Raw genomic sequence first — 12,521 nt, forward strand, 5'->3', positions numbered from 1 at the left:
TCCCTCTCATCATATTTGTTTTCTATACACTCCTTTAGTACCTGTAGATTCATGTCTACCTTCCAAAAACAGAAAGCTCTTTAACCAAACTCTTTTAAGAGCTCTCATCCTTTTGAGATATAATGCTTCAGTTATATGCTTCCTCCTCATTACTGCCTTTCCAGCACCCCAGAGAACATTTTTATTGATCTCTTCCATACAATTTCTGAAAATCTTCCTCCAACTTTTGAATTCTGAAGGAGTCGTATAACAAAGCTATTTCAACCACCAGGCCCTCTTGTTTTTTCACTCAGTCTCAGACCATATCTACACTACAAAATTAAGTCGACCGAACTTTCATCAGCATACAGCCACTGCAGTAATTACATCACTTATGTGTCTACACTTCACATCTTGTGTCAGCGGTGCACGTACTCGCCAGGAGCGCTTGTATTGATTGTACTGTCAGTGTGGGGACATTGTGGGACAGCTCCTGAAAGCCAGTAACCGTCAACATAAGCAACAGAGTCTACACTGACACATTGTAGACCTAACTACATCAACCTTGGCTTTATCCTGCTCGTGGAGATGGAGTTATACCAAGTCAGCCTAGCAGGGCAGTTATGTCAGTGGGAACAAAATTTTAGTGTAGACACATCCACAATTAGGTCAACGTAAGCTGCCTTACATCGATTTAACTGTGTGGCGTAGAGCAGGCCTCAGTCTTTTAATCGGATATATGCAGGGACTTGTCAGACCAAGTAATAACTTCCAGATCCGCTTTTTTGACCAAATTAGCCAAGGTCCTAGAAACAAAAATCACATCCATCCTGGAATAAGATCCATGAATAGAAGAATAATGTGTAGACCCTGACATCTGGATTCATTTCCCACCGGATGCCCATCAGATCCTCATTGATGCAACAAATTTGCTCTTGCCCCTCCTGATTACCTGCTGTGTCCGTTATTTGATTGATCCAGAGTGGGATTAAGCATCTCATTAAAATCCTCCCCTAGAATAATATCTCTTTCCCTAAAACTTCTTAAGACCCTAAAAAAGAGAAGCTGCCCCTGATTGCGAGCATATACACATTGGCTAATGTGAGAAGTTTACCTTTCAAGGAGCCCTTAATTAAAATATATCTGCCCTCTGTCTCTAAGTTGTGCAGAAACAACAAAAGGGAAGTGTTTAGCAGAGAGTATTGCCACCTCTCCTCTGTTAGATTGCCCTGGAGAGAAAGACAGTGTCTGTGTCCAAGAAGTATTTATAATTTTTCTTCAAGTGTTTCCTGTAGATACTGGGGAAATCCTTTTTCAGAGAGCAGAATACCCTTTTCCTTTTTGTTGGATTGTTCACCCCTTTAACAGTAACAGTCATGACATTAATAAACTCACCCATGAATTCAAGTCTGTTCTCGCCCATTATATTACCATTGGTTAAAAGCAGTGAACCCCTTAGCCAGGCCTCCATTACATTCGTGCCTCTTTAAACATGACATTTTAGATAGTTCCCATCATACAGTAATTTTAAAACTCCAACATATATTGCTTTCCCTTTTTTACGCATCTATGTTGCTGTACCTGATCCTGAGTCTGATTTACTTTAAATTTTTTAATTGAGCCCTGATATTTTTATTAATCTTTCTATTAAAACATAACAATATTTAATGCCTGTTTGTTCTCTTATCCTGTTTCCCTCCCTATCTATGCATTTCCCATTGTCGTCTGGTCCCCTCTGGTTGTGGGAGTCTGGGTTATACTTCCTCTATGGGCATTTTAATTCCCTGCTGGAGGGGGGTTTCGCTTGAGAACCAATCTGTATCTAATCTTATCAAACATCTTTATAATATTGGGTGTTATATTATTTATACCATCTTTGAGTTCACCCTTCTCCAATTAACATAAATGTTGGAATGTTTGTGATCATTCTAACTTCAAACTTTCTTCAGTAGGGGGATCTGGGTCTCCTGCTATTTTATTAACTTTGTGAATTTTATGTTGTGATTTATATTATAAACTAAATTTTATACCTATTAAGTATATTTTATCCACAGAGTTAAATATCCTGTCAGTTAAAGTTTTACTTTAAGCTCATTGTTTAGAAAAGGTACTTTACCTGTTGATTTTACCCAAATTCAGTGCTACTCTTCCAGCCAGTGATCTCTCCCCTTCCATATTACATTCTCTATTAATCAGATATTAGGTCAAGAGTCTTTATTTGAGAAGAATGACTATGTTCTGGCAACTGGAAAATGGTTCCCTAGCCCTCAACAGAACAAATACACCTCTACCTTGATATAACGCTTTCCTCAGGAGCCAAAAAATCTTACCGCGTTATAGGTGAAACCGCGTTATATCGAACTTGCTTTGATCCACCGGAGTGCGCAGCCCGCCCCCCAGAGCGCAGCTTTACCGCGTTATAGCCAAATTCGTGTTATATCGGGTCGCTTATATTGGGGTAGAGGTGTAGTTGTTCAAAGTTTCTCTTCTCATTGGGTCCCTTTGTTAATGCTATTCTAGGTTGTTAGCTTCCTGAGCAAGTCAAGATCACCTGACTTTGGAGTTTCTCCTTCATTGAGGGAGAAGGCTTGGAGAGGCTTGTTAGCGGGCAGCTACCAAGTGCATGCTCCCAAGTCCATCTCGCGTTGTAAATTGGACTCCTTCATGCTCTGGTCACATTACAGTCAGACTATTCCCTCGAGTGGCTACATAAAGATAATAGCAAGCAGTAAGTTAGGAGACTATGTTAACGTATAATGGAAAGGTCAGGTTTGGGGAGAAAACAAACCGCTAGTTGTTTCCCTTCAGATTCTCTTTCTATTCCCAGGGTGCGTCGTCCCATCCCAGTCTTTCTCGAATCTGTGCAAGAGGGTAGCAGTGTTCTGAATGACTGTCTAATTCCTGGCTCTAGGAGCCATCAGATGTGCCTTGATAATCCAGCAAAGTTGTCTGAGGCTGATCAATTTGTTGGAAGCGCTGAAAAAGATTGATGCGCTTTGTATCACCTGCAAATCAACATTTATAATTTAGCACATTGTTTAAAATATATCTTTACATAAAAGGAAATTTGTTGCTTAAATTAAAAAAAAAAAAACAAAAAAAAAACCCTCCCCTGGGAGCCTGGAGAGATATTGCTCTTCATTATGGTATCATTGGCATGAACATTAAAAGCTGGTTTGAACTAGCAATGAGCATGTAATTATGGAGCAGCTGCAGCACAACCCATCCCACTGATGCCTTAGCCTGGCAGCTGTGTGTGTGTAAACTCAAATTACCACAACTCTTCCACTAAAACGGGATTAGTCATTCTCCTGGGAAATGGGGTTTGATGTTTTTAAAATGACTAGGATGGTCTTAATGAAGACAGAAACCTGTGTACCACATTGGTTGGCAGAATTGCCTGCAGCGATTGGTTTAAGACAGCAAGCACTTCCTAGACTAGTACTATTGTCACTGTATTATCCTATTACTTTTAGTCATATCTAAATAGCTGGAGATACTAACAAAGGCCTGAAGGGCCATAAACCCCTACTTTGCCTGCTGTTTTCTTCTCCGTACCTGCTGTGGATAGACAGCTGGACACGGGTGGTATTCAAATAACCTTTTACTTATTTCTTCTTGTTTAAACTATAGCGACTTATTTGTAAGCCATCTAAGTAAATTATCAAGTAAGTACTTTTCTATCTAAAACTCTGCAGTTAATGTAACGAGTAGATTAAGTGATGTCTCGCCTCCTATTCTACAAACTGGATCTCTGTTTTTGTCAAATATGAGACTTCATTGTTCTAGCATACGCAAGAGAAAATTGTTCACGTGGCTATTGGTTTAGTAAAAGCTAACACAGTTAGAGCTATATTCAAATTAATGTTAATTCTACTGCAGGATAAGCTAATAAAATGTTCCTGAAATCTGTATCAGGAGCAAACTCCTCCTACTTCTAAACATATTTTAAAGCCAATCTTTATTTACACAACTGACCTCTAAATGAAGCTTTTGATTTGTATTTGTGATGGGAGTTAGGAACGGTACAAATTAATGATGGACAATAATGGAAATGATGACAGGCTGAAAGACCTTCACTAATAGAAAGTTTTTTCTTTTAATTTCTGGCACTATTTGGGCAAGTTGAGGATGGTATCTTCTGTCATGAAAATCAAATGGTTTATAAGGACACCATGTTCTTTATCTGATTATATAGATAAAGGGGACTCTTTCATTAAAAAGGCCTTGCCGGCTAGTTTTGGCTCCAAATTTAGGTTCTATTTCATGTTTTTATTTAAAAAAAGCTTTCACACTTTTATAAATATAAATAAGTTATTTATTTGGGTTTCAAACTAGGAAACATTTAAACCCAAACATTAGAGTACAGGGATGAGAAAAGTGATTTGACTATTACTGTTTTTATTGTTCAGACTGAGTGAAGTGAAGAAAATGAGTAGGTGACAGCAAACTGGTCTTTTCGTGCTTTCAGCTTCACTAATCTGTGGTGGCACAGGTAACCATTTGTCATTAACAATTACTTATAAGCAGCCATGACCTCTGCATACTTTAGACTGGCTGCGTTTCATTGACCTGCACAGCTTATTAAACCCTTCCCTTGGCCATAAACACAAGCAATGGAGGTTGAGGCAATTGCTAGAGGCCTCGCTTAGCTCCATGATCCAGTCTCCTCCTTTGCTTTCAGCAGCAGGCAACTCCCAGTTCAAGTTTTAATTTCCCCTTTCTCTCCTCCTAGACCCCTGTCCCAAAGGGGGGGCCTAGAGGAGAAGACCCTACCATTGTTGGGGCCCTGTGGTGAGTTCCTTGCTTGGGGAATTGCAAACCCATTCTTGATTACATTAACAGATGATATGGGACTGAATTTCTTCATTGTGGTAATCTCTAGATCTATACCTGGAGAGAACCATTAAAATGAACATGGGACATCTTGTCAGCCTTAAAACCTTAACTTTTAGTAGCAGTAAATTTCTTTTAAAAGCTTTTAAACATTAATGAGCCTCTCTAGTCTGAAATCACCAATTTTCTGTTTTTCCCCTTATCAATAAAACTTAAGCCTGGAGTCACAGCTCCAGATAAGATGGAACGTTGTCGCTACAAGTGGTATATTGGCTAAGATCCACATTAGAAATTGATCCCACGGTCATGGTAATAGACTTTGTAATAGTGTGCATAAATTAAATACACTTAAAATTACCCATAAGAAGAAACTCTGAACCAGTTTTTCACCCTGGTTTTATTAAAACTCCCCTTCCCCCTAAACAATCATTCTGTTTCTGGTGACCACTTGTGGTGATGGCCTCCAGTGTAAGGCTGGTTCCACTGATTACTTTGTGCATCTTGCTCACTTAAAGTAGGCCGCTTGTGCCATTGTCATGCGTTATCACTGCCACACTTAGCAAGGGTGTGGTGCTGACCACATGCCTAGGCAGTAGCTCCTTTAGCTTGTTTCTGTGGTGTTTGGGAGGGCTAATCGTAACATAGCAATCCATATCCATGCTACAGCTAAACTATGGGCAGGTCTTCACTACCCACTGGATCAGCGGGTAGGGATCGATTTATCGAGGATCGATTTATCCGCATCTAGACAAGACACGATAAATCGATCCCCGAACGCGCTCCCCGTCGACTCTGGAACTCCAGCTCGCGAGAGGCTGAAGCAGAGTCGACGGGGGAGCAGCAGCGGTCGACTCACCGCCGTCCTCCCGGCCAGGTAAGTCGACCTAAGATATGCTGACTTCATAGCTGAAGTTGCGTATGGTAGGTCGACACCCCCACCCCCACCCCTCCCAGTGTAGACCAGGGCTAAGTTAAGAGAGCTTTTGTTGTAGGGTTTAAACATGATTCTTTAACGCTGTTGCGAAATCCTGTAGACACGTGTGTAGTGGTTCCAGACTGTTCACCAGCTTTAGGCAGCGTTCTCTCTATTTCTGTTACAGCATGGACAAGGCTACAGGCCTCTGAGCACAAACGAAAGAGCAGACAGTGGAGCAGAGGGGGCTGCCAAAGGGGAGTGTTGGACAAAACCCCCTCCTATTCTTCCATCTCTCTCATGTTCCCTGAAAAGTTATCACAGCCTGGAAGGAAAGTTGCCTGACTGGCAAAACACAGGGTTAGCAAAGAGGAGCAGTGAAAGGAATGAGAGTCAAAGGCTATCCTTTCTCTTGTTGCTTTTGAAGCTCCGAGGATCCCTGTCCACCTTGCCTTCCCGCCCGTGCTCTCCCTCTCCAACGTTCTGTGTGGCTGCCAGCCCTCCAGCCAAGAGAAACTGGATAGCCCCCTCCCTTGGGAGCCCAGCATTGAAGAACATTAAAAACCATTGAAGAAATTGTTGATGCCCGTGAGCCAGTGGAGCTGGGGATGAGGGGTTTGGGATGTGGGAGGGGCTCAGGGCTGGGGTAGGGGGTTGGGGTGCGGAAGGGGGTCAGGGCTCTGGGCTGGGACCAGGGATGAGGGGTTTAGAGTGTAGGAAGGGGTTCCAGGTTTGGGGAGGGCTCAGGGCTCGGGCAGGTGATTGGGGTAGCGGGTTGGGGTGCGGACTTACCGCCGGCGGCTCCCGGTCAGCACCGCGGCCGGGGTGCAGAGGCAGGATTCCCACCAGTCCTAGCCCCGTGAACCACACTGTGCCTCAGAAGCGGCCAGCAGCAGGTCCAGCTCCTAGGCGGAGGCACGCAAGTGGCTCCGCGCGGCTCTCGCCTGCAGGTACCACCCCTGCCTCAGCTCCCATTGGCCGGGAACTGGCCAATGGGATTGCTGAGCCAGTGCTCAAGGTGGGGGCAGCGCGCGGAGCCCCGTGGCCCCCTTGCCTAGAAGCTGGACCCACTGCTGGCTGTTTCCAGGGCACAGCGCGGTGTTGGAACAGGTAGGCACTAGCCTGCCTTAGCTGGGCGGCACCACTGACGGGACTTTTAACGTCCCAGTCGGCGATGCTGACCAGAGCGACCCAGTGCCTTACATGCTACGACCCAGTACTGGGTCGTGACCCGAACTTTGAAAAACTCTCACCTAGAGGAGTTACTGTAGAGCAGTGATACTCGGACCTCACTGGTTTGGGAGCCAGATTAGCAATCATTACCCCAAAGAGCCACAGTCGTGTGAATTCATTGTTTCATTTACCAGTACTATATATTCCTATGACGGGAAATATTTTGTGTGTGCGCGCATATATGAGTACTGCTCTTTGAGTAGTTTCTCAGGCTGCTGAGCGAGAGGAGAGTTGCTTTAGGGTTTTTTTTAAGTCCTATTTTCAGGTTTGCCATTTGAGCTGTAATGGGGATCTCTGGGATAGAGGGATAAAGAACAAGTCTCTAAAAGCGCAGGCCAGTAAAGGAAGGAGGGGGCTTACTCACTTTCCAAACATAGACAAACTTTTTGCTTCAATGATGGCAGCACTTAAGCATTTGTTTTGTAGGGCGAAGAGACGTTTGAACATTTGACCCTAAATATAGATGACCTTTGCCCAGAGCCAGACTTTGGGCATCACGGTTCAGAGGACTGAAATATCAAAATATTTTGCCTTGCAGTTAATTGAAGCAGAACTTGGTGTAGATCTGATGTCTAAATCCATGATTGAGGCTTTTCTAAGCACACTATTTCTATATAATGTTAATGTGAATTTTTTTTTCCTGCCCCCCTTCTTGAAGCTGTGGAGTGGAATGCCATGGCCAGTTCCTCGGACAGTGAAGATGACAGTTTCATGGCTGTGGACCCAGAAGAAGCAGTGGTGGAAGGACCAATGGAGCAAGACGAGGAGCCACGTGCTGATCTGGAGGTTGAGGAGACCAGGCATAACCGATCGATGTTGGAGCTGCCAGAAGAGGTTTTAGAATACATCCTGTCCTTCCTCTCACCATACCAGGAGCACAAAACCGCTGCCCTTGTCTGCAAACAGTGGTATCGCCTCATCAAAGGTACAAACGGCAGCAGTGAGCTCTTGTTATCCTTTCACTGTAGCACCGTATTCATTCCAGGGCTCACTGTCTAATGTGGCTGCACATATTGCTGCATAACTGTGGTCCTGAATCTAAGCCTTCATGTGAAAACAGAATTAAGTCGCTGGCTTTTGTGGTTTAGAAGATAAACTTCATAATATGAACTACATGTAAACTGATGTAGTAATATCTGCCTGTGTCTGCAGATACCCTAGGGCTATGAGCTACTCCTGTTTACCTCAATGTAATACTAATTTTGAAGCATAATACGGATGTTTTAAATATCACCCAGGGCTGCCCAGAGGATTCAGGGGGCCTGGGGTCTTTGGCGGCGGGTCCCGGAGCGAGTGAAGGACCCGCCGTTGAATTGCTGCCGAAAACTCTCATGGGGGGCCCTGAAAACTCTCGTGGGGCAAATTGCCCCACTTGCCGCCGCACCCCCCACTCTCCCCCCGGGTGGCCCTGATATCCGCATTCTTTCAGTGTTGCTCATTGTAGCAGAAGCATCCAGCAAAAGTTCTTTATTGGTCTTGGATGTACAGGTAGATATTGGATAAGGTATAGTGGGAAAGCTAGATCCTCTCAGGGTTTGCTGGGATGATGATAATGAGGAATCCAAATGCAGAGGATGGATGGTCTAAGGATTAGGTTGCTAACCTGGGTTCAGTCCCCTGCTCTGCCACATGCTTCCTGTGTGACCTTATGCAAGGCATTTAGTCTCTCTGGGCCTTAGCTCCCTCTCTGTAAAATGTGGATAACTGCACTGACCTGGTTGACAAGGGTGTTGGGAGGAGAAATACTCTAAAGATAGAGACATTCAGATGCTGTAGCAATAGGTGCCCTATAAAGTACAATGAATTAGGTAGACCCTCTCCCAAATTTCAATTCACCTCTGTCTGCCCAGAACGAAGGAGAGAGGATGCTTCCCCTCCCCAGCAGCTGATGCCTCAACCAATGTCTTGTTTCCAAGAAACAAAATGCTCCCATGTCCCCGACCACTACCTGTATTTCCGGTCACAAGATGCTCAGATACTAGAATGATGAGGACTGGCCAGGAGTGGATAAAAATCAATTAGTTTAAAAATGATTTTTTTATTTAAATACAGGTATATTATTAAAAACAAACCTATTTAAAATTAAATTTGAAATTTACAACCTAAATTAAGGCTTAATCTTACTATAATCTGATTAAAAAGTAATTTAAATTAAAAAAAAGTACATATTTGCTGTACAAGTTTTAAAGACAGACTACTGAACTGGTGGAAGTCACTGACTAAGCACCTGGAACCAGAGTTTGTCAAAAGGCTAAAACCGCTTTTGACAACAATAGCCTCTTTTGCAGGTGCAGAGAGAATATTTTCTTCATTTAGTTTATTCAGCCAGTTCAGTTCAATGAGCAGTTGTTTCAAAGTAAAACTAATTGGGAGCTGTAAAAGCAGGAAAACTACATGTGAGGTTGAGATCCGTTAGTTCTAAAATCCCAAAGGACATGGTGACCAGAAACAATCAGTTCAGTTCACTAACTACAGATAATACTGCCTTTGTTGAATAAATTGGTTTTAAATTCAAAACATGTTCTGATAAACTTTTTTCTTATGTATCCAGCACATTTGAGGTAGTTTTTTTTACTTTTAAAAAACAAAACAAAACAAAAAAAACCCTAAATGCTGTTTTTGTGCATTTTTAATTCTCAAATTTTCATCCAAACGGAGCCTGACACAAAGAAAAATATTCATCTAGTAAATAAGAAATGTAGCATTCACTTCAATTTCTAATTCAATTCATTTTCTAATATAATAAACTAAGACTCTGAATAAGTGTAGGTTAAGCTACAAATTACTTTAATAAATCATATAGATAAAGCGTATCTGCCTGGTTAGTGAAAAGAAGCACCAAATTTAGTGCAAAGACTATAATTGAAAAATCAGAATGTTTTAATAGTTATCAACTAGTGAGAATCAGCCTTTCTTTAGGAAAATAACGAACTAAAAAGTACAAATGCAAAACAAGATGAAAATCAATTATTTAGATCAAGGTTTCCTGCTTGATATTTAAATTGCCTTGATTTGCCCCAGGGTGGACTGGATAAATGCACCGAATCCTACAGGGCAGTTGTTTTCAAAACACAAATCTCTGGCATAGTAAGTTGAGGGCAGTGCAGAATACATGGGAATTAATATCAAACAGTAAATACTGTACTGATGGAATTGGATTTGATTAGGGCTGAGAGCTGTCAGGGGAGAGAGACCTGACTTATAAAAGGCAAACTTGCCTTATAGGACACAGGGTATTTTTATTTTCATTGCATTTTTTCCCCTGGTCACACCTGTGGGATGTGTCTTAGGCCTGCAGTTGCTGTCAGTGTCCTGTTCGTTAAATGACCTGTGCTACATTCTCTGAGCAGGGAGTTCTACACCTTCTCCCACGTTATCTGGCAGTTTGAAAATGTCACCTGCTTGGTCTCCTGGAGGTGAGGGCCACTGAAATGCAGAGGTTTTCTCTCTCTGCCTGGAAGCTGTTGTCACCACCTGATATTTCTGTAAAATACCTAACTTGCAGGTAAAGCACAAATCCCCATCTCTCTGTTTAAAAGATTTTGAGTGGATGGGGAGGACACATTGCTGCGATTCTCCCTCAGCTTACTCCCCCCCCCTTAAAAAACAACCACAACAAAAATAACTGTGCTGATTCATCCCGATACTCATTAGCTTGTTTTATCGCTGTCCCAAACCCTTCATCTGTGTCTTTTTTTTAGGCTGTGTCTACACTGCCACTTTCTGCGCTAAAACTGTAGGCGTTCAGGAATGTGAAACACACACACACACACACACACACACACACACACACACACACACACACTCCCCCGAGCGACAAAAGTTTTAGTGCTGAAAAGTGCCAGTATAGACAGCGCTTTATTGCTGGCGTTTAAAGCTACCACCGCTCGTTCGGGGTGGTTATTTTTTATCGCAGTGAGAGCTGTTCCCCGGCGATAGCGTGACTACACTGCCCATGTCACAGTGCTCCCGCGGCCGCGCTGTAACATGAACAGTGTAGACATACCCTTAGATTAAGCCCTCTGGGGCAGGGGTTTTCTGTGTCTCTGGAGCTCTGTGTGCTGGCCGTTGTAGTATGCAGATTGGAGCTTAACAGCAATGTGCAAAACTTACTGCTGGCTCTTTGCTGGCAGGAAAAGTGAAGAAGGTAGGTGTACCTGGCTCTGTGGGGAGCCTGGAAGTCACCTTGTGCGATCTTCTTTTGTAAAATGCGGTTGGTACTTGCCTACCTCCTGGGAAGGTCGAGAATGGATGTTTGCTGAGTTCTTTGAACATGTAAAGCTCTGTATCGCTTCTGAGTTTGACAGGTCATAGTTCAGATGGAGCCCTTCTGGAAGCGAACAATGCAAAATTCTTTCAGCACATCAAGTTATGGGAGGTAACAAACCCTTCTCCAGCACTCCTAAAGCAGCACAGCGTTTAGCCCCTTATCTGAAACTCTCACCCTCTGCTGCTATGTGATGTGGAGTCACCTGCTTGTTTGTTCTTGCAGTTCCCATGGCTTAAAGGTATAAAGGAGAAGCTTGGAATGAAGTAGAAATTAGTGATTCACCCGGAAAAAGAATGTGGGAGAGGCGTACTGTGTACAACAGGGATGAGTGTCTTTAGGCAGCATGCATTTGAGTGACTAGTTAGTCTTTAACACTGGGAGTGTGGTGGGGGGAGTTGTTGTTTAGCAGGCATGTCAATTTAGCAGCTACTATAGACTATAGCAGAAGCAGTTGCTCACCTGTACCCTACAATGCAGAGAGGGTCACTTGAGGTAAATGCTTTGTTTGTTTTCTAATGCTTAATTTTTCCTGTTTGTCAGGATATCTCTGCTTTGAAATCATATAATTCAGGTTACATTTCCGATGTGGCCTCCTGGGGACCAACTGTCCAGGGATCTAGGGCTTTAGTTTGACATTTTCCTGCCACAAATCCCCAAGTATGATACTTAAGGGTTTTTTTTTTTTTTTTTTGTTTTGTTTTTCCCCAGCACAGGACTTTGAGTAAGAATTTTGGGGAAAATCTCTTGTCAAGTTCTAGAATCTCCACTGTCCTAGATTTCAAGGCCAGAAGGGACCATTGTCTAGTCTGACCTCCAGAGAGCTTTCCCCCCAAAATTTCTAGAGCAGATCTTTTAGAAGAATATTCAGTCTTGATTTAAAAATTCTGTGACGGAGAATCCACTACAACCCTTGGTAGATTGTTCCAGTGGTTAAAAAATTACACCTTATTTCCAATCTGAATTTGTCTAACTTCAGCTTCCAGCCATTGGATCGTGTTATACATTTCTCTGCTAGATTGAAGAGCCCATTATCAAATATTTGTTCCCCATTTAGGGGATTATAGATGGTAAGTCAGTCACCCCTTAACCTTCTCTTTAAGATAGATAGACCCAAGGAGCTCAATCTATCACTAGAGGGCATGTTTTTTCCTATCTTTAATCATTCTTGTGGTTCTTCTCTGAATTCTCCAATTTTTCAACATCTTTCTGGACACCAGAACAGGACTCAGTATTCCAGCAATGGTTGCACAAGTGTCAAATACAGAGGTAAAATAACCTCTCTGTTCCTAC

The 12,521-nt window shown here is 42.8% G+C and overlaps 1 protein-coding gene across 2 annotated transcripts in view; it reads left to right on the forward strand.

Moving 5' to 3' along the window:
* Nucleotides 1-12,521, forward strand: part of FBXO42 (F-box protein 42) — a 92,697-nt gene that overhangs the window by 29,611 nt on the left and 50,565 nt on the right. For both annotated transcript variants that reach the window (XM_034753184.1, XM_034753183.1), the window contains exon 2: nt 7,620-7,886. In XM_034753184.1, the coding sequence (XP_034609075.1) occupies nt 7,637-7,886 (250 nt within the window). In that variant the 5' untranslated portion in view covers nt 7,620-7,636. The remainder of the gene's footprint in view (nt 1-7,619; nt 7,887-12,521) is intronic.

The sequence above is a fragment of the Trachemys scripta genome, chromosome 19 (assembly GCF_013100865.1).
Source record: "Trachemys scripta elegans isolate TJP31775 chromosome 19, CAS_Tse_1.0, whole genome shotgun sequence".
Lineage (NCBI taxonomy): Eukaryota > Metazoa > Chordata > Testudines > Emydidae > Trachemys > Trachemys scripta.